This window comes from Anneissia japonica, unplaced genomic scaffold, assembly GCF_011630105.1.
Source record: "Anneissia japonica isolate Jap-2015-1 unplaced genomic scaffold, ASM1163010v1 scaffold287714_len2871179_cov188, whole genome shotgun sequence".
NCBI lineage: Eukaryota > Metazoa > Echinodermata > Crinoidea > Comatulida > Comatulidae > Anneissia > Anneissia japonica.
Window position 1 is genome coordinate 2,663,761 of NW_022755542.1, and position 23,840 is coordinate 2,687,600.

Here is a 23,840-nt window from a genome sequence, read left to right on the forward strand (position 1 = left end):
GACCTGGATTTTCATTTTTTCACTGCTGCCCCTGGCAACTGGAGACCTTAGGTTGAGCCTGACTATTGCGTGGGAAAATTCTTAACAAGATTACCAAAATTTGAGTCATACTTTTATAGAGTTATGTTTTTGAGTTATATTTAATGTCTATTATTTTCTATTCTTATCTTAGAAGGACTGATGTGTATATTCATAGTTTTTTATTTAAAAATCTGCATGAAAAGAATATAGTTTGTTATTATTGATTATTGCTATTTGTTGTTAATGTTACTAAAATTAATTGGTATTATTAAAAAATGCATTTATGTACTGCTTTTTTTTTGCTATTGATTTCTTGTTAATAATATCTTATTTTACTATTGATTATTATTCAGTTAAAAACTGATAATTCAACAAGTAATTATAGTGTAGTTGATGTTAATATTAACTGTTATTTTCTTTAATAACTGTAATTTTTTTTTCTAAAAATTCCTTTGGGGAAATGTGGGGTGCCTCTGACCTCCAGTCATGCGATTGTGCTCTTTTTCCAGCCCTGGTCAGAGCATGGTAAGAGTAGAATGAAGGGTTCTTCTGTATAGGAAGGTGATCAGCATAGGATACCAATGGAAAGATAAGATTATCAGTAACGTACTTAATAAAAATATTGAATAACGTAGGTCCCTAGGGGAACACCTGAGGTGACGCACTTAATACTAAAATTGACTTTGTTTTCACTGCATCCAGAACGCTTTGTATTGTTGTTTTAATGAATGCCTAGTATTTAATGTTTAATTATCTTACTTAAATGTACCTGTGATGACCATTGCTGTGAAAGGAGTCCAGTAATTATATTAATTGCAGGGTGATTCAATTGCATTATATGTGATTTATTCAAATCCCTCTTTACATTTAATCATTATACAGCTTGGAAAGCAAGCTTAAGCAATCCTCTTTTGTATTGAAAAGTGGAAATTAACAAAATCCCACATTTTCAGTTAAGAAATTCATAAAAATAATTGTAGTGGTGAATTAGAGTAAATACACCAATTTTATTATGTTTTTATCCAATGAAGCTTATAAAAAGAAACGTTTCATAAACAATTAGGCCACTATCCAGATTTGGTTCTTTTTGTGATGTTGGTTTTGGAAAAGCATCTGGTGCAAGCTATTGGCTATTAAATATTTGCAGTTCCGTTACTGAAAGTTTTCCACGGTACTTTGCAGTGATTTTGTCATTTTGCTTTATGAGAACCAATGAGAAATGAATCTCTCATTTACCGTACACTGTGGGTCCATTTAGTACTAAAAGGTTGTAGGTCTACTGTGACACCAGGGGCTTAGCTTTCATCACACTTTTCAAACTTTAGCTCTCAAGGAACTATCAGTCCAAACTATTTCCTTTGGTAATACTCAAAGATGTAAGTTTTCATTATTAATCAAATTATGCTATTGACTGAATTATCTAGTGAAAACATGATGACAGGTACGCTGACAGCGTTAATTTTTTTTTCTTTTTTTGGTCACTTTTGACACCACATATCCTACTCAGATGCCAAAAAGATGTCTAAATTTACCTTTCAGAAGAAGATGCTGAATATTCACCGGAAAATCAAGTATCAGAAACTGAACCCATGTGATCAGAATTTATCCAAATTAGGGATGATATTTATGGATATTGTTTTTCTTTGTATCTTTGAGATAGTTTGCTACCAAAAGTGACTTTTTAGAACATTCTGTAAAAGTGAATAAAAAATATTTTTTATTTGTTTTCTCGCCGGCAAGTGCTAGAAAACCTAATCTTGAATTTGTAAAATGAAGAAACATATAATTGTTAAAGCATATGGGTTTGTAAATTGAGAAATATATCTTTAGTCTAGGCCTTTCTACAGTATGTGTCGCACTTTTGAAAAGGGTGCTGCATTGGTTTGTGGATTTCCCTTCCTAAAGCATAATACTGCCTGAGTCGACCATGTTTTATAACAATCAAAATTCATTGACATCTTGCCTAGATGCTTATTATACTGTATATCAGTATTTTAATTTTTATATTCTGTATAGATCTAAATATATGCATCTCAATAATTAGTTTATTATTAATAAATATTTTTGGGTGTTAAAATTATAGTCCTACATTATCTTCTTGAAAGATACTAAACAAGATTTCCTTGTTACATAGGTTGTCCAAATTCAACTCAAATTTGTTAGAATGATATTCTTATCGTGGTATGTACAGGTACTACAGTAGTATTAGCAGTCTATTTACAATATTTTATCTATAGTACATCATCCTTATATGCAAGTGATCTAGTAGAGGCAATTTACTATACAGTAGGTAAACAAACCCATGTCTTGGGTCATTTAGCTTCCTTGGTGATATGCTTTGGTAGCTGGAGATAAATCTCTGCCCATCGAGAAGTCCGGAGTATGTTGATTAATTCTAATTAAATCATCAAATTGTGGTCGTATGATTTGATTTGGATCACCAAAAATAGACCATCTGTTGGGGGTTGGTTCCAAAAAAAATTTAGGTGAAAGTGTCAGTAGTCGTCTCATGATATGTCTTCAAGTTCAGGTCAGTTGGTCACTCCATCAGATTTTCTTTCGGAAATTGTATCCAGTTGGATGCATGATAATTTGTACAATCAGAAATTGTCATGTCTAGTGTATAGAGGTGATGTCAGCTTTTAGTACCTCAGTGTAGTTGATGTATTTAACAGGTGGAAATGAGTGTGCCTGGGTTATTCCAATGTTTGACTTATTCTTTAAAGTTCTGTTCACACTCTTAAATTTTATGTGCGAAATTTGTGTGATGTGAACATATATGGGCATGATGATATCATATTGCATTATATATTATATTATTATATTATATTATATTATATTATATTATGTTCACACATATGGCATAAGGCTGGCGTAAGCCTAGTGTAGCGTACGCCCTTGTGTGTGAACCACACCACTCACAACGCCACCTCCGTGGCAACGCTACCTGCAGACCCCAGATGCTTGAATGATTTGACCTCATTTCAAGAGATTGACGAATCACGAATTATGCAAATAGATTAGTTACTTTGATCCCTTTCCTGTGATCTCTATAAATGAAATGGTATTAGGGTATTACATTTTACTTGTATATGATTTGTTGATTGTGTTTTGTAAGATATTTTAACCTATTTACACTGTCTATTAAAACCTGTAACACCAACAAATTTGTTCCACAATGCAAGCTGAAAAATCAGCTGGCATTGTAAATGCTGGCATGTAAATTCATTTAAAATACAGTAATCATATAAGTTCACTTCCAACAATTCACAGATTTAAAAGTTTTAATGATGCACTGTAAACATTTTACTACAGAATAAGAACTCGTATATTATTTAAGACTGAATTCCCCCATACTGTAGGTCTATAGTATTACTACTAATTTAACGCCAGCATTAATATAGCGAACGCTGTTTGTGTAAACACTTTGAAATTCTAATCTGTGGATTAGCTTACTCCGGCGTAAGCTACGCCAGTCTTACACCATGTGTGTGAACATACCCTTAATATAGATATCAAATTTATTTGTCACATAAAATTTGATAGAGCTTTTATTTTGTTATATTCACATTCCTACTACGATCGAATAACATTCCAATATATTTTCTTTTTAATATATTGTGTTTACATTCAACTTTTTTTATGCATGGATTTTCATGGAATCTCCTACCTAGTGTAACCAAAATATATCAAGTACTAAAAGTAGCCAAGGAAATTTGAAAACTACCCAGTGGCATTATTAGTTTAATTCCTAACCAAGTGTTGCCCAGGAAGATTATTAACCAGGAGTTTACAGAAAGAAGACCCAATGCAAAAAGTGTGACCTGGTTAAATCTTCCTGCTACATGGCTGGCTGTATAACATCATGATTTTATAGTCATGGTTAAAGCTATTAGGGGAAAATTAAAGTGTGTGACCATCCAGTCTGAACCACCCAAATATTTGGAAGTTACTTTAATAATAAATGTGATGAAAAATTTATTCTGAGTGAGTCTGAGAGTGCCATTGCCTTTACTTTGATTTGATCATCATGGAATTACATTTATTCTATTAAATCAATAATCTATTAGGCCAAGTAAAAAAAAAATACATGTTTCTCGTCCGTGCCCGCTTCTGTTTTGGAGCCGCCTTCTATTTTTTGTTATTTGTTATTTTTTAATTTCAGAAAAAGAGATAAAAAATTATCCCCCCAAAACACCGTAAATACCTTTTTTTTTCGGTAAATACACTGTGCGCCAAGGTCTTCATGGCCTATACATATTATTGTTCTCCAACATTCACATATGATAATTGTGAATTTTAATGCCTGAAAAACGATGACCAGTGGTGGAACACGGCAATCTGAACTCGGGGGAAAAAATAACAAAAAACCGTAATAACAAAATAAAAGAAAATAATAAATATCAAGTGCCTCCTCCTTACTTTTTTTAGAAAATCCGGACGAGAAACATGTTTTTTTTTTATTTGGCCTCTGTATCATGATGATGATATGCAGTTTTTAGTATTTGAAATCAAATCTAACAATAATTTTGAACCTACTCTTTATCAAGATCTTTATTAATGTCCTTTTAATGGCCTCTATTCTGAATGATCTAGTCTCCTAGACAGAGGTATTTTTTATGTCTAGTTGATTCATAAAGTTTTCATCCTAGGAAGTGTTGTTGCTATGTAACACAGCAATAGCTAGACCATGCATGTGTATTTATGTGAACTATGTTAGGTTTATTACAAGATAATGTTCTGCATAAAGTATATTATGTCCCCGTACTTGACAATTCAGGGCTTTTGATAGTTTGATAAGTTTATCGGTACAAGCAATTCCTGCAGCTGCTATTTATGAAAATCCTGTGATGTATATTCTGCTTCCTAATCCGCCTGACTCAAGGGCAGGCAGTGCAATGAAAAATAAAAAAAGAAAATATCCACGATATTACGATTCACTGATAAGGAATGATGAGCTAAAGCTATGTATGAATATGGATAACTGTACTTAATCTAAATGCAATGCAACACTAGTGAGTGCTATGCACTGACATAAGAGGGCATTACACCCCTTCATTACTGAGTAGTGCTGCCCAAGTGGTCAATACAATTGAGTACCACATCAGTTATACTATCTTCTTTTAAATGATGTAAATTTTAACTTAATTTATCATTATATCATTCTGTTTGCTTTCCAAACCTTTCATTGGTAATTAGATAAACATGTGATATGCTGCTTGCTATCCCAAAACAATTTAGCATAGAATGTGGTAGTATAGTATACTTTAGTACAGAAAGAAAATCCGTAATAATTTTACTCAAAACTTTTGGCAATAATAAGTTGATTCCAGTAAATCGTCTATCATTTTAAAGCTTATAATGTGTGGAGAATATGAATATATTAATATTGGTACAGTAAGTCAAATTCCTTGTTTACTGTAGGTCACTGATCCTGGTCTGGGCATTTGCAAGGCCCATATGCTGAATTTTTTCATGTTTTTTAGTTTGGTTAATCTGAAATGTATAAGTTGATCAAGGCCTTAGCCAGGGGTGGTTTGATTTTTTTTTCCGAAAAAGGACAAATTTGAGTAATTATATGAAAAATGGTTGATAAGGAAAAGTGCATGCAAAATCCAAATTTGACAAGCAAAAAAGTAAAAGAAAAAAAGAAGAAGTACTAATTTTCATGACCTCCATTCTTAGATGTTCAGAAATGTCTCTCTAGAAATTTATACATACAATTTCAAAAGGACTTTTCTTAAGAAATGCTTGGAACTCCCCCCGCCCCCTGGCTACGGGCCTGTTGATCATTTGAAAAAACTGTGGCTAGCTTTGGAGCCATTCAAGCGTAATGAGTGCTTAGAAGATAGAAGCTCTGTCATGTGGTACTCTGATGTAATGATGTAGTACTCTAGAGAGTTGAAACAGATCACTGCTGAATGATACCGTAATTGTAAGATGACATAAATTCACACAAATCATAGTTCAGAAATTTCTTAAATTTCAACACAAGAGTGTTGAAACAGATCGTTTATTGAATTTATAAGATAAGATAAATTCCCACAAAACTTTTTAGTTCATGTCTATTTGTAAATTTCCGAAAGAATTTTGATGATATCAAACAGATACACGTGGCAAACTGTCAATCGTATACAGTACTCAAAGGTATGACATCTGCAACATCTGTTGAGATGTTGCCAATGTTGATGATACAGAAACAGTTAAGATTCAATGGCCTGTTAGATTTATGGATACGATCAACTTGCTTTCCTTTCATTGGTTCACTTAGCAGGTAGCTTCTAATCAAGGTAGATATTTAAATATAATAAGCTGTATCATTTTTACATCTGAAAATCATGCACAGAATGTACCGCTAAACAGCATTTAACAATAATGAACAGAACACTAATTTGAAACACATTTTCATAAAATTCAAACTGTGAAAATTGTTTTGAAACTAATTTGGATTTTGATAATTGAGAATCAATTAGCACTAATTATACAAGATCCCCACTATCACAGGAACATAAATGCTGACAAACAACAATGTAAATAAGCAATGGCTGATGGTAATTAATGTTTGTTAGTAGTGCCTACTTTTCCGGTTTTCTAACGCATGTTCTTGTTCCTTGTTGTGTTGCGTGCAAAGTTTGTTTCATTCGGTCTGTTTTGACACACTGACTAGGTTACACAAAACTTGTTACAGATGTTAAATTGGCGGTGAGCAGATGGCCCTGATTAACGACTCCCTAGAATCCACCAATTTATGCCGTATCGTATGCAATTATTGCGTAATTAATGTTTTCTTAGGAAACCAAGAATAGAAGCATTTCAAACCTGTTGATTCGATCGTTTGACTAACACAATTCAAAACCAAAAATTCATCATTGTTTTGACATGCAAGAAGAAACTAAGTGATAGGCCTATTTATCTGAATTTTAAGTTAAAACTTTAAAAATGTAGTGTTAAATTTGTCTTAATTCAAATTTTGGACAAACACATGAATGTAGGTCAGTTGTTTGTACCTTTGAAAACTAACATCCAAAACTGTTTTTCTAATGAAATCATATTCTTTATGACATCTCTGTATTTTCTTGCATTGATTATATCATAATTAAATAATAATATCCAAGTTGGTGAAAATATTTTACCTTTGTTGCAGAAATCCACTCCCTACACCGTCACAGGTATATAATTCTTACATTTACTGTGTCTGTTTAATATTTTGTCAATATTTACCTGGATATAAACCAAAAATAGCCAATCATTCCAACATCCCTCAAACCAAATTTATTGAAATACTATACTTGTGTGAGATTTGTAGGAAATGTGACATTATGTAAACAAAATCCAAATGAATTTCATCATGCTTTTTTAGAACAGAATTCTATTCTTGAGTCATTGTTGTCTTCGGGTTCAAATAGCAAATATTTCGCTTGTCAAATTATAATGTTATAAAATGGTTGCATGGTCTCCCTAGAGGTTGGAAGGCAAGCACTGCTTTTTGAAAGAAGTAGGTCTGGTACGTCACCATTGTGTGACCTAACTTGAGGGATTGTGGGAAGGGTTAATAGGTCATCGTAATATTCAGAATTGGTCATGTCATATTCTGAATATTACGATGACCTATTAACATAATATTCAGAATTGGTTACGTCATATTCATCATTTAAATTTTATAGAATAACCTGAAATCTCATTTGAAATTAAGGTTAAAGATTGAAGATAAAATTAATTTTTCATCTTTAAGATACAAAAGAAATTTATGATGACATTAAAATATGAAAGTGAAAAAATGACTAGTCCTATATCCAGGTTTACATATTTTAAGATCAAATTAGGAGATAGCAGGTTGTAACATAGCTTACTTCATTTGAAAATGTAAGGAGAAAAATAAACATTTTTTTCCTTCTATATGCTGGGTATGTTGTTCAGTAGGTATCTACTGTTCTCCCTCAGGGCTCAGTTATGCTTTAATTTTATAAGTCTGTTAATGTGACTTATGGAGTGGAGTTGTTTTAATCATAAGAATAAATCGTGCTGTCACAGGAATTGAACCCAGGACCCTGAGATTGGAAGTCAAGTATCTTAACCACCAGGCTTTTCGACTCCACTCCAAATAGAAATTTCATGTCAAATTCATGATTTTAAATAATGTTGATAGGGTTCATTCCGTGATTTGATAATTGACAGAAAAAGAAGATATTCACCTAGAGAATCTGGGACAATTTTTTTAAGTTCATACTTAACAGTTAATAAAAACATTATTTCTCTGCTAATTCTAAATTGGGGGTTTATCATCACCCATTTTTATAAGCAACTCTACCCAAATGAATTCGATTATTTAAGTCATCAATATCAAGTAGGTATGTCACAAATGCGATTCCTCAAGCTTTCTGAAAGCCATTTACACATGGTTTAGATTTCCCGTTATCATAAATCACAACGAAATGAAATCATACTGAGATAGTTTAACAGATCAGAATCCGGTCAGAAATTGTTGTATTTGATTTGGAATGCTTTGAACTATCATCATTCCGCTGGCCTGATGCGTCAGCCTCCCACTAAGACTGGTTCGGGTGGCTAACAATTGACAAAATACATCACCATGGGTACTCCAGATGTCTTCTGCAGTTCTTTCAACAATTATATAGACCCCTGCTCTTTTTTTAAAAGTTACTCACTGTTATTGGATGTTATTTTTGGATATAATCTTGGCAATTTAGAAATTACACTTGCAAATTTAGTTTGTTACATTTAAGAGTAAGGCTGTCTCCAGGTTGTCTCCTACTATACAGTGGTTGGCCTTCATTGTAATTGTGGGTGTTTGTTTCCATGTCTCAACTCTCTTTTTTATAAAGTAATTTAATCATCACTTTTTGAAACCTTGAAATTGAAATAGGTGTCATTAAAATGTTCAGTTTGTAGGTTAAAACTTGTTTCCTTGCTTGACTTGTTATGTTACATTCAATCGTAACATTCTGTATTCTTTTAGTAAAAATGTCATATCTACAGGTGCATTGGCCAGCCAAAGGCTAGTTTTACAGGCCTGTGTAGATGGTATCTATGTGCAAAAAATAAAATAAAGGGGACCTCATCTGCCTAAAAAAAAATAGAAAAAGGGGTTACAATGTCTTCATACCATAGTATATATCCAATTCTCCTTCAGCTTATAAGTTGTATCCAAGCTCCTGAACTTGTAAAGTCCACAGGTGACCATTTAGCACTGCTAAATATATTTCAGCGGATTAACAAGGATTAGTTCCTCCCAGGACAAATAGCTTAGTGTGGTCATGTTATAGACAACCTAGAACCACTGTTACTAATGCTTGATACAAAGCTGCCTTCAAAGTGAACAGAGCATTGATTTCGGGATCAGTTCAGCAAATCGGATTTTTACCCGCCCATTACAGGTGCTATCGGACAAAAGACATTTATCAAGTGGTTTGAGAGAGTCTAGAAATTGTGAAGTAAACTCCATTGATAGCAGATATATACCCCTTTGCACAATGACTTGCTTCTGCTACAACAGCTCAAGGCTTATAAACAAGTGTGCAAGTGTTCCTGTAGATACATTGTGGAACCTCTTGCTAATTATCTGGAATTTGCAGGCTACTGTTTAAACCTGTACTTTTAAAAGCATTGCAACTTCAATTATATCTTTTTTTAATTACAGTACTACACAGATCTACTAGATGATTTGAAATACACAAACCGTACTATATTTATTGTTAAAAATATATTGTTTATTTTTGATATTTTTTATTATATTTATTTCATCACTCTTTTTTTGCTTTTTTTTTCTTTCACATCCAAAAGTAAACAAAACTCACCATTTACAAGGTGAAATGATGTTCTATATTCTATAAAGTAAGTTTCTTAATGAGGCTTTTAGTAATGAGTGTGACATAATTTGAACCCAGAAAAAATGACATAAAGGCTAGCATCTTGACCAGCATGCTACAGTACATATCTAAAAGTTATTACAAAAAGCAATTTGGGAATTGTTATTTTATAATGCGTTTGGCACAATCGTCCCAAAGGAATTGATTTACTGTGAATTAATTTTTTTAAAGAAAGGGAAATCAATTAAAACAATATTTTTATAATAATAAAGTTAGATTTCTATTTTTTTTATATAAAATGAAAAAAATAATCTATGTTTTATTGCCATTTGCTAGCAATCAGTACCAACAAAATGAGCAATTGTATCCCTTGGGGCTAGACGTTCAATCAAATCTAATTAAAGATGCGCGCTATTGTCTGCAGTACTAGGTTTTCTGGAGACGATTTGTATGGAGGGAGCAATACAAAATACCATGGATTTGTGGTTTATTGTGGTGTGACATTCCAATTTCTACTGGCTTAAGAGTAGATTTGTCTGGGACGGTAGTAAAATATACCAATTTAAAAAATGTATATTTTCAATAGCTTTGAAATTTTTTTTTGTGAGTTTTTAAGTATATTAAATTAAATTGAATACTATAGTATGTAGTTACTAAATTTTTTGTTTTTGATTAAGTTTAAAATGAATAATATGTATATTTTCAATAGCTTTGAAATTTTTTTTTTTGTGAGTTTTTAAGTATATTAAATTAAATTGAATACTATATTATGTAGTTACTAATTTTTTTGTTTTTAAGTTTAAAATGAATAATATTATTTATTAAAATGAATATTTATACTTAAAGTTATACTTATAAAGAAAATGTTAAATTTGAATATATAATTTTTTTATTGTATATTAATTTGGTTTCAAGTATTTTTATCCTCTTAAAAAGTCATGATACCAAATGTCTGGTTTTGTATTATTTTCTGTTAATTCTTAAGAAACGTACACCATTATGCACATAAGTCTACATTTTTAAAAATTGCTATTAAGTAGCCTTTCTTCATTTTCTTTTAAAATTATCCTTTAGTTTACCATAATTTATTATTCTTAAACTCCTGTAAAATTTTAAATACATGTTACAAGCACATTGTTAATTGAAAAAAAGATATTTATAAAGGGTTATTTTAAAACTCTAACAAATGTCAAAAGCACAGAAACATAATTTAAACTTAATTGCGTTTTAAATACCAAAGTTTTCGGTTCATAACATGATAGGATTTTTTTCATCATTCCTCAAAATTGCTGAGGCTGAATTTTAAAAAAAGTACTAGATTGATATTCCCTTCCCTTGTCATTGTTTTATTGATCTGCATCCTTTAAATTCATGAGCAAAAACAATGTCTTAATCATGTAGAAATCCGAACATTCATATAAATAAGTGTAAGTGGTTATCTACCTCTGGCTTAGTGCAGAATATATAGGGAAAATGGGGCATCCTCTTATTAAGCTGACAAAGAAACATTTTTGTGCCCTTCAAAAAGCTGAACAAGATTTCTTTTTTAAATTTTTCCTAAGCAGGATAAAAAGAACATCACATATGTTATTTCTGTCTAGACATAATCATTTTTATTTATTTTTTTTTTCGGTTTAAATCAGTTTTGATAAGTTGACTCAGAATTTAAATCCACACGGAGTATTCCCACGGATCTTAAAAAGAACGCTAACAGCATGGTGGTTTTCCTCCAGTACTTTTAGTCTGTACACAATACAACGAAATCTGCCTTTACCTTGAATTTGACTAGGATATAATCCTAAGAGCCCAGAGGGACAATCGTTTGAATTGAACATGTTCTGCCGTCTTTTTTTTTTCACATTCTGATCATCTTTCTGCTGAGTAATGGCTGATTAACCTTGTGAAATTGTTGGTTTTTCTGGGTTCTTTTAAATGCTGAATCTATATTCAAGTGTTACTCTAGGCAATACAGTTATTCAGGCTTCCTAGTATCTATCAAAGATTGATAGAAATACTAATCCTTTTGGTGGTCTAATGGATTTATTCATGTTAGCAATGTTGCTACTCCATCAGCGGAATCAAAGGGCAACTTTTAAATGTGTTTCCTTGACTGTTATTTTTTGTAGTTTAATTTCAGCTTAATTTAGACAGGGTAAAACATTTCTATAGCTAGTAAGTTATTCTAATGAAACCCTGATATAAATAAATGTATGATAAATATATAATATATTTAAAAATTAGGCCCTTAAATTTGGTATTTATTCTTGATTGTTAAAGGAACCCTGCAAAAATTCAGTTCTGAAAAAAAGAACTCAAAAAACCCAACAACTTTAGGTTAATTACTCTGCAGACAGATGAAAATAATATATCTGTGATATATTAATGACACTTGATAGTAAAAATCTTTAATTATATATACAAAAAATCAAATAAAAATAGTATGGTAAGTTGTCCATTACATTACAGTGAAGTTTTCAAAGTGAAGAATTTGATTTAATCATAAACATAAATGATAATATGTATGCAGCATGTGTGTTAATATCTGTTCATATAGTTGAGATATCTTTGAAATAGGTCTTTGCATTTCCAGTGTGTTTCCAGAGGATATCCTTCCAGGCTCTGATAAAGATAGCTGTTTAATCATCTATAAAAAAGTAATTAAGTCGTAATTAGCCGGCATTGAATGGCTCTGCTGTGGTGTAATCTGCAATACTACATTATTTGTCGTCTTGGGACTAGTCTTCATGTCAGATAATGTAGTTCGGGGCTTATTATTTACAGCTCTTGAACTTCGCTCTGGGTTTGTAATGGAGATTTAAAGGTGTTTGGTGGTAGTTATATGTCCATTAGGCCTACCTCTGTCACCTGTGAGTCTAGACTAGTGTTAAGTTTAGAGCTTCCAGGGGCCCATTTTTTGCAAGTAGTTACAGTTTGTTAATTGTATATACCTTCATGATTGTTAATGCGCAGATTGGCTTCGCAGGAACTGGGCCTGCTCTCATTGTCAATGCACGATATGCATCATCATCATTTTTGGAATCAACACTGATAGAAGTAGGTCTACCTTGGTCTGAAGATGTTGCATAATAAAAGTCATATTATATCTTGGTCGAGAATTATTTATTCTAAAAATATGAATTAACTTTTGCTTCAAAAGTAGCATTAGGTATTCTATTTGTGATTTCTGATTTTACTGATTATATAAATGTAATGTTTCTCTTGATAAACCATTGGCAATTAAAAGCTGTTTTATATTAAGAAAGGGGTTACATCATTGTATACAATAGGGTATAATATGGCAAATTATCTAAGACATTAATGGAGTGTTTATAGCTAGAATTTAGGGGTCGGCTACCTCCCATGTTGGGGATGGACTTCTCAATGCATGTTATAAATGGGATTGGCAATTTGATAATGAATGATCCAAGCAGCTTCTTTTCACTCATAAGTATCCTAAAACATTATTGATTTCAATTATTAGGTTTTTTGGAGGAGTTGCTAATGGCACAATCTTGCACCGACTAAGTGTCTATTTATGGGAAGTGGAGTGTGTATTCATTATTTACACAGCCAGGCTGGGTTAAAACCTATAATGCTGAACATAATAATAGACAGCAGAAGACAATGCATGTTAGACTTGCGTTAACAGTAGTTTATCTAAAGTCATTCCCACCTTCACCTCTTTATTCCTTTTAGCACATGCTTACTGTTTTCTCTACTCATCTATGGTGTTTCTTTATTCATTGTTTATTTCCCCTGTTTTTAATCTATCTTTAGACTCCCATGGAGATCTACTTGACTTTGGTGACAGTTATCAATGAATATCTTCTCTAATTCTCCTATTCCGTTTGTCTTCAAAGAATCAACTAAAGCAAAGGATTACTTTACCTAGTATAGTAGTATCAACGCCATCTATAAAGAAACCTGTTCTTCTCCTGGAAAAAACCTTTTTGATTTGGCTTCATAGTGATAAATATGTCATGCTGTCATAATTTAAATGTATGATGTTTTGTAATTACTGTGATAGTTCCTGCTCTGCTGTTCAAAATTCTCTGGTGTTGAACCATGATAATGTTATAGTTGTGTTGACAAGTTTATAAGGAAGAAAACTAAAAAAAATATGTTGTTAGTTGTTTCTGGTAATTATTTGAAATGTATGAAAAACCTGATACCTTACCTTTTACCTGTTGGTATGTGTTAAATGAGAAGTTAAGGATTATTGTTACTGTAGCAACTGCTGCAAGTAGACTGTGACACCTACAATATATATTTTTTTAATGTAGCTATGTTAAGTCATGTTTTTGATGCATGTCAAATAAAGTTTTTTGTTTATACATGCTGGAAATTAATGATACGGTTGATTGATTCAGAGAATCATGGTTCTTAATATTGTCAATAATATATTATTTATTTTTTTAATTTATTACATCATATATATTTTTTATGGTGTACCTGGGAATTGTTAATTATATTTTTGTTGATTAAAATATTGATTAAATAAAATATAATTAATTTCTTGTCTTTACAGTGATCTCTCGGATAATGAGTTGGTTATCATATCAAGGAAGATGTTTCGAGGTGCAAATGCTCTCCGCAACTTGTAAGTAGATGTAATCTTTTAATTTTCATTTGGATATATCATATTAATTATCATTAATTATATCATTAGTCATTAGAAAGCCAGACTCTATTTCTTTCATTTTCATTTGATGATTTTTTTCAAGAGATAAAATGCATATCACAACGTCAACATTTAAGCCAAAGATATTTAGTGAAGGGCTTGGAAGAAATATCTTAATTTTCTTTGCGAACCTGTGTTTGAAATGTCAACCTGGCTCTTAATCATATACTTCATAATCTTTTATTGTTTTATTGAACTCTTTCATAATGTGGATTAATCTATACAGATATGTTAATATCTGGAATGCAATTCAATCACCTATTAATGGAAAATTTGGATTTTGTTCTAGGAAACTTGACCATAATAAGATTGTTTGTATAATGGATGGTGCATTCCGGCCGCTTAGAATGATGGAGATGCTGTAAGTATGCCTTTATTTTAGGCCAGTTAAAAATAATTTATAGTTTCACATCCCCGTCCTAATCACATTTTGGAGCTCATTAAAAAAGTTACTATTTGTACTTTTTCAAAAAAAAAAAAACAATTATTTTTCCATGGAAGATAAAAATAATGAAGATCTGATTGGTTATTTTAAAAACCTAAAAAGAGGTGGAAACATGAATGGTAGAATATATTATTACAAAAATCATTTTACTTCTTTTATAAAGAATTAAAGTTTTATTATTTACTAGCATTTTTACCACTAGTAGTAACAATATAGTAAACACCCTCACCAAAAATAATTTCAGATCCTGGATGAGAAACTAACAATTAATTTTATTTGGCCATATCTGACTTTAAATAATATCCAGTAAACCGCAGTGTATTATGTCATTTGAGTTATCTTTCCCTGGCTGGTCTTGTGCCAAACTCTTTAGTAGTTGGATTAATTAAAAAAGTACAGCTAATGTCTTGCCATGATTTTCACCTATTTTATTGACGTGCTTTCTGTTTCACTGCATCATAAACTCACCAGCTGACTCCTCATAAAGTGCCTCCAAATTCTACCAGAATTCTCCTCTGGGGTAACTCAACATAGCACCTGGCGTTAGTGAAACATCACAATTTGATTGCCATTAGCTTAAAGCCCTACAATTCATTATGAAAACATTCAATGGTAAGAGTTGAAGTGCGAAGCAGAGAAGATGGGTAGGCTAGTAGGAAAGTATGTTGAAGTTGGACAAACATAGGTGAAGTTGTATTCAATGATTGTCGAACATATATATGACAGTTAAAAATTTTTTTGTTAAATAGTAAATAATTTTGACAAATCATAGTCTTCTACATCATCATATTATTAATTTATTCATTATCATAACCACCATCATTGTTATCATCATTATTATTGCTATTATCATCATCAGACTCAGTACCATAAAATCACTATCCTCTTCATGTGGTAGTTGTGTACTTGAACATAATTTTGTGTTGGATACCAGCACTGTAATAAATAATGTCGTTGTCCGCTACGTTGCAATCATAAGCGGTCAAGAAACTGGTTAATGTCTTTTAAGAACATTATGATTCATGATGAAATAGACCTTTCGGAGTGCCAATCAAATTTAACAGCTGACCAATCAGGGCCAGGAATACGCGCGTATCTCACAAGCACAAATGTTGTCCCACAAATGCACGTGTCATTTCTGGGACCTTAGCAACAATATCCAAGGGGAGGGGCTTAGCGGGGAGGACCATTATGCCAAAAAGACCCCTTGAAAACATTTACATAGACAATAATGACTGCAGCAGTGGTGCGGCCACTGCAGTAACCGTCATTACTAACCGGTGCTACTTTCGTCATCATTGTTTTTAAAGCGTATCTGAACATTATTTCATTAGTATCACACATGACATTAACCAAAATAATTATACTATATGATGATGCTCAGGCAATGAATCAAGACTATACATTCAGTCTTTGCAGGAATCTCCCAGTTCCTAGCTGTGCTTACTTAATGTCCAGGTGCACTGAATATTGCTCTTAATTGGATGTTTTCGAACGAGTGTTCATTATGATGCGTGTACTACTATGATTGCCATGCCCCTACCTGACATGTCCCTCGGTGAATGTGTAATGGTTTAATTTGGAACCAGCATGGTATAGTTTAAAAGGCTTTTCTTATAGGATTTACTCAAGTAGTTACTCAAAGTGTTAGATTATAGCAGCTTCCTCAGTTTATGTGACCAATTTGGGGATTGCTTATACATTCATGCATGCATTTTTGTTGGAAGTATCAACATCCTGAGGGCTTTTCCTATGGTAGTAGCTGAACTTTATCTAAATTTGTCTGCTGAATGTAAAGTCCTGTCCATATTATCAAATCTTCTTTGGCAAAAAACTGTTGTATGCCCATATATAGTCATGATGGTCATGATATCATGTGACCATGACCATATTTAGGCACGTGACATGTTTTTGTCAAATAAAATTTGATAAGTCTGGACCGCCGGATAATAAGGAGCTTTCGATTTTTGCAACGACGCGATGCTAGAACGGAATCACTCATGTGTGACCGTCTTACCTGGCATCTTACGTTCTCTGCATACGTAGATTTGGTCAAATTGCGTTCCAGAATCTACTCGAGGAAGTGACCTTAACGTTCTCGCATGCGCAGATGACTTTTAGTGAGGTCATTACGTTCTACCTCCTACCGTCGTCGTACAATCATCGAAAGCTCCCTACTAATAAAAATTGAGTTTATGATAAAATAAAGTTGGAGGGATACACAAGTACGGCCGTCGCACTGGTGATCCACGACATATGATATCCATCGTACTGTATGAGACTGGTACATTATGGTTATACTGCCTGCCAATAACTTTTTTTTTAAAATAAAAAATTCTATAAATTAAACCTTGAAATGATCATTGAAGAGGATCACATGACTTATCAAAAGTTTGACATAGATTGTAGGAAAAAGAGGGCAGTTCTCAATGATTTACAGATGTTTTACTTCAAAAATCGTTTTACGGGTCTATATAAAAACTATGTTAATAATGTATTTAGGCATCCTATAATTATAAAAAAATGTTTCTTATAATTTTTAATTGAAAGCGGATAGAGGAAATTATTTAATATTATATACTATATAAGACTACACTTTTTTTTTTATAAGAACCAGTAAAATTTTTCCCAGGCTCAGTGTTCTTATTTTTTGGTCAATTTCAGGCTCAAAATGTTCTTATTTTGTTCTTATTTTACACACTTTTCAAACATACAAATGTATTATTGTGCCAGCACTGTACACTGTACTGGAATGTAGGTAAAAGTGCCCCAGGAAAAACTGGCCCCGAAAAAAAAGCCACTGAAAAAAAGTCCCCAGAAAAAAGGCCTCGGTAAAAATGGCTCCATATACACCTCCTGTACTGTATTATAGAGGGTATTACATAGTCACACCTACTGCACATAAGGTACAGATATATTTTTTGGTTTTTCTAGTTTTTTAAAATAAAAATCTCATTGGACATTTACCTCAGCCTCAATTTGTTCTTAATTTTTAAGCAATTTCAGCCCCAGTGTTCTTATAAAATGTGTTCTTATCAACAAAAAAAAGTGTAGTATGTTTATTAAATACAAAATAAGATATGATAAGCTGCTTGACTTTTTATCAAATTGTTTTTCTTCTGACTTATGTATTGATTGAATCTAGGTATCAATGGTTTCTAACTCCCATTTCTTCTTCCAGAACACTGAATAGTAACAACCTTACAAGTTTATCCAGCACCAGTTTTACTCATATGTCGTATTTGAAAACGCTGTAAGTACTGGCCTAATATTAATATGTTGCAGGAAGTAGTCATATATCAGTTATTTAGTCTTCCTCAGAAATACAGCAACATGACAGATAAAAAAAAAAAGAGAGAGAGGGGGAGGTGTTGAAAATTCCCCTTTTAATCAAATGGCAATTTATCATTACCGTATGCCTCAAAGCCACCATTAGTTATTTTTTCTGAGAATATTTGTAAAAGTCATACTTTGGTCTTTTGCTAGTATTAGGCGTAAAGTAGAGACTTAAGCTTATACCCCAGGAACTACTGTGCGGTACTTTGGAAAATTTAATCTGATGTTTACCTCACCTAGATCACAGATTTATGGTTGTATTCATTTATGAAACTTTAACTAAACTTCAATAATTTTTTTTTTTAGGCGATTATCCAACAATCGTCTTCAGTGCGACTGCCACTTAGCCTGGTTCAATGTCTGGCTTAAGCTAAACCCAAAGCTAGCCCTCTTCACAAGGTGTTATGGGCCTAAACCACTCCGTGGAAGTAATATAGATGAGCTGCAAGGTCTAGACTTTGTCTGTACAGGTAAGCAACTGAGGCTCCAAACTTAAATATTTGTAATATATATTTGAGAAAATAGGGATCAATGCAGGATAGTGAATACATAGTAATAGGAATCTGCATTTTTAAGTAAAAATGTACTTAAAAAAGACTGGTTATTTATACATTTTTTGACATCATGTGTGTTGATATTGAAATATAATTATTTTTACTGTTTAAAAAGGTAGAAGCATTTTCCCCCCAATATTTAGCAGTGGAAGAATTAAAGCATGTCTCTGAGTGTTGCCTGTTGGTGGGCTTACCGGTTTCCAGTTTTATTTTAGGAAAACACTGCAGATTGTGAAATAGAAGTACCTTTCACTTGTTAAGAAACTTTTCATCTGCACCAGTTTTAGTCCTACCTCCCTTCTCAATCCTATTTAATCAAGTCGTTCTATAGGAAGGTTTAGCTGTTCACTCCACTACCTTTCCTCTGTTGATGTTTTCCCCAACACTGGGTGATTTATGATTTCGAACACAGAACTGGTTTTTTGATGACCTCAGTCCTACAGTGGGAGATGACTTTTCATTGCCTCATGTCAAAGGTCATGCTTTTAACATTTGTAGTGGCATTGTGTTTTGATGATGTTTTCTGCTTGGAATGTTGATGTTGTTCTGAAATTTTTAAGGATACAGTATATCATCCGCAATTGCGGTTTTAGTGAACCTTTTTTATTTATGGGTACTATATTTCTGGACAAAATAAGTATGAATTTCAACTAATCAGAGTTCAGTGGTCTTTAAATGTCATCTCATTTAGCATTTAAATTTTAAGATAATGTAAGAGGGAGATAGTCTGATGAGAGAGACCAGGCACCATTGAAATCAGTCACAAGTTAACCCTTGATTCTAATAATGATAAAATGATAAAGATAATTAAATAATTATATTGAAGAGGAAAACAGCTGATTATTATAAAATATCCTTGGTTGTAGGATATAACTTGCAGTTATTCCTTTGAAGAATTTACAAACTGAGCATCCAAATTCCCATGAGTCGTCTTTTAAACCATGGCTGAAAATTTCTATACTAAAGGTTTTTGCAACATACATCTTATCAATTGCCTATAATTTGATTGCAACATGAGAGGTGGTAAAACAAGGTCGTTCCTTGTCAGTACTCAAATAGATATATAGTACATAATATACATACATATTTATACAACCTTTTCTACACCAAAAATGGCTTTGCCTTTGAAACTATTAAAATTCACAAATATGTTTTTCTTGTTTGTAATTTATATTTGTTTTTAATTTTTATATATTTTTATATTGTATTTTATAAACCAATTTTAAAATCTTAGTCCTATATTGTGCAATTCATGAAATCTCAGCATTTGGCATCATTTTATCAGCAAAGGAATATTTGTTCAAAGTTTGTTTAAAAGAATAATCAATAACATTCCTTTAATTGGCAAGGCATTCTGAAGTCAGAATCTATGAACTACGATTTGGTATCAATTTTCTTCATTTTGGCTATTATTCAATGAGATTTAGTAGTTACTGCCAATTCATTCGGTACACATTCACTGATAAAACTGTCCCCAACCATAGGAATACGTATGCACACATCCAACTGAACTCCCTACTGGATGTAGGCTACTATGACTGTCCCTCCCCCTTTAGACTTAAAGACCTTATCTTATAAATACATACAAACCAAATTTAATATATTTCAATGCATGGCAGGGAGATTACATCAATTCCTTATGTGTTTTATAGGTTGTAAGAATTCAGGAAGGAATTCTATGAGAATGAGTTTGGCAATTTAGCTTAATATTCCTCTATGATTAATCTTTTAATGGCCATATCTAAAATCAGTTATTACTTTGTATCCTCTCTAGATATGACCTGAATTTACACCCTTCCAAAAAAAATTCTCATATATTGGCATCATTAGCATCTTTTACATATTATATAGAATTATAATGATTTTTTTTTTCTCACATTGATCTTTTGTTTTTATTGAAAATCACTTATGGGTATAAATTGGCCGGATTCCTACTATATACAAGAATTGATACCTTGCCTTGTAGTCTATCCCCCCTACTAGTGATACTGATATATCTGTTTTTTAAGGTAAAAATGTGTATGCAGCCCCAAGAATACAGTGCTAATAAACTAAGGCCAAATATATGCCCACGCTTAAATCATAATCATTTAAAGTGCTCCGGGAAAGCTGTAAACAATTAGACAGAACTTCAGGTACCTGTAAAAGGCTCTACATGTTTGGATCACCTTGAGATGTACAGTATAGTATATGCAGTAGTCTGTTAACCAGGATATTTTTGAAAATATTATGTGATTTTTATGTATTGATATTTTACTACTTAGTGGAAATTTATTTGTAAAAGTATATCTTTTAGTTGTGAAGTTAAATAATAATATTGTAGGAAAACCTTGTTCTATTGATTTAATTAAGAGAGGTATCTTTACTGTATTTTTATCTGAATTGTTAATTTGCAAAGAAAAAAAAAATCATTTTTGTAGAGGGTGACCTTTACAGCTTATACTATCCCAGGGTTGGCTGATATTCAGGAGCCTATTTAACAAATATTGTGATGCATCTCTACCACTTACTTCACTGCCAATACAAAATGTACAGCATTTGGAATGTGTCTGCATTTCTGCTTAGATTTTCTGGTCCCAGGGCAAAAGACTACCTCCCAAATTTGACCCACTTTTCAAGTTGGCTTCTTAGCTATGTCAATAATCCTATCCTATGTAGTACATGAATGAACAGCTATAGGGCCTACCCTTGATCTTAGCCATGGGGTTTCTAATGATGTTTATATTGTTAACAGATGATTAAAGGTATCGGTGCCTCACTAATTATTTATTGGAAAATTAATTGATTATATCAATTATGATAAAGATATAATACAGTTACACTTAATAAGATTATTACTATAATCTGTTTATCATTGATTAAATCTTTAGAACTATTCATTCTTTTTGAGCTAATTACATCACTACTTCAAGTTTATTGTTCTATCAGGAATTAAATTTACTGTTTCCATGTTATTTATGATACTCTCTCTCAACTTCTGACTCATTTTCTAAGATATTTAGAGCGAAATTCAGGTGAGTCACCATCCTGAGAGGCATTTGTCTTTCGTCGCCAGTTCTCTTCCAACAATAGTGAAAAAAAAACCTAAAATGAAATCTTCTTGAATTGTTCTTGATTTTTAATGAGATGAATTGATAAGAGCGCCTGGAGTGTTCCCACTGGGGGCAGAGACATTGTGGATACACCATTGGAAACATATACAGTACTGTTAGAGTCATATAGGTAGGAGAGGTGTTTCAGGCCACTTAGCACTGATGAACTGTTTGTTCCTCAGGTTGAACTTTTGCCAAAGAGTGGGTAGTCATTCATGGCAATAGATCAGAAGAGCATTACTACAAACCTTCTCCACTTTTTACTTTTGTTTTGATCAGGTGTCTCTGTCGGAGATTTTTGCAGTTTGCTATATCATTTATTCATTTTTTATAATGTTCTTTTCGGATGTGAAGCACATAATTAACATAATTAATCTTTGTCTATGATGTCTTCTGAGTAATGTTGCCTTTGTCTAATTCCCAACCATATGGTACAATCTTCTGTTTTTCCACAAATGTTTTTTTTTCTCTTTTTAGTCACTTTCATGAGCCTCATAATGCAGTTTAGATTACTTGTGTTATTATTTATTCTGGCAAAGTATCCAAGATATATACAAAGCAAAAACATCTTGAGGAAAGGTATTAATGTTAATTAATGATATTATTAATATGTAAATTAAAGATTCAATTTAAAAAGTAGCATATATGATATAAGATTATAGGAATATAATTCTATAGGCTTATATTAATATATGTCGCATAAGTTTAGAAAAACACTTGTCTACTTCGTTCGGAGTAATGCCATTATTGCGGAAGCTACAATATTCCATTTGCATTACTTATCAGCATCAATGATTGCCAAAACGTTACAATTACACGATGTCATCATCGTAAATTTTCAACATAAGGTGAATTCACTTTTAAGAGTGTCTATAAACTTAAATGATGTATTATTATCATCTTTGCATCTCAATCCATTGTTTCTAAAATTCCCTAAGAAGCTATTAACTAAAAAATTAATGAATTTTTCATTAAAAAATTATTCAATTTTTGCTTCACTGAACCTTTAACGGCAACATGCAAATAATTTTGTATAGAATTACAACTTTAATAGACCCCAAGGCAAACTTGAATAATATTGAATATCCATGGTGATTTCATATCATAACAGAGGCATTTAAACTTTGTCCTACAAAAGTAGGCTACCATGAATGATTAATGAAGGAATTAATGTAGTAAAGAATGAAAAAAAGATGTAATGAAAAAATAATGTGAAATTGTAAATATATAAAGTACACTAATACAGTTTTATCTGCCAAACTCGACAGATAATAATCAGACTTAGCATATTTATTAGAGCTGAATGACAGGCTAAAATATATAGGCCTATAGTAGGCAGAATACTGTAGTTAAAGAAATCCAAATTGATCAAATATCTTAAGTGGAACATACACAATTATTTATATTGTTTGCATCAAACAATATTTATTGTGTTTGACAGATAAAAAGGGATTGTCTATAATGACAAGCTAAATATATAGGCCTGTCCCAGGCAGAATACTATAGTGAAAGAAATCCAAAATAGATCAGATATCTGAAGTGGGGTACAAGCAATTATTGATATTGTTTGATCAAACAATGTTTATTGAGTTTGACAGATACAAATATATTGAAAGTTCATTTTTAGTTAACTTTACATGTCCACTTGACACCTTTTGTAGTACTATTAAGGGTACTGTAATTAAAAAATAAAAAAAAAAATTGGAAAATTTTGATTTACACACTTGGCCTACACTAAATCTAAAGCCGTCGTATAGAAGTATTTTGGGATTTATCCAAGTGATAGTGATGAAGGCTTGACTCTTTAAAGTGTGGTTTCACTTTATTATGATAATAGACATGTCATCTCCATTCAAAGCTGTTTCCTTTTATTAAATTCATATT

At 32.0% G+C, this 23,840-nt stretch overlaps 1 protein-coding gene across 4 annotated transcripts in view; it reads left to right on the forward strand.

Moving 5' to 3' along the window:
- The window catches only part of LOC117123561 (slit homolog 2 protein-like), a 101,557-nt gene that overhangs the window by 20,242 nt on the left and 57,475 nt on the right, over positions 1–23,840 (forward strand). For all 4 annotated transcript variants that reach the window (XM_033269535.1, XM_033269536.1, XM_033269537.1 and 1 more), the window contains 4 exons: positions 14,377–14,448; positions 14,819–14,890; positions 18,156–18,227; positions 18,617–18,780. In XM_033269535.1, the coding sequence (XP_033125426.1) occupies positions 14,377–14,448; positions 14,819–14,890; positions 18,156–18,227; positions 18,617–18,780 (380 nt within the window). The remainder of the gene's footprint in view (positions 1–14,376; positions 14,449–14,818; positions 14,891–18,155; positions 18,228–18,616; positions 18,781–23,840) is intronic.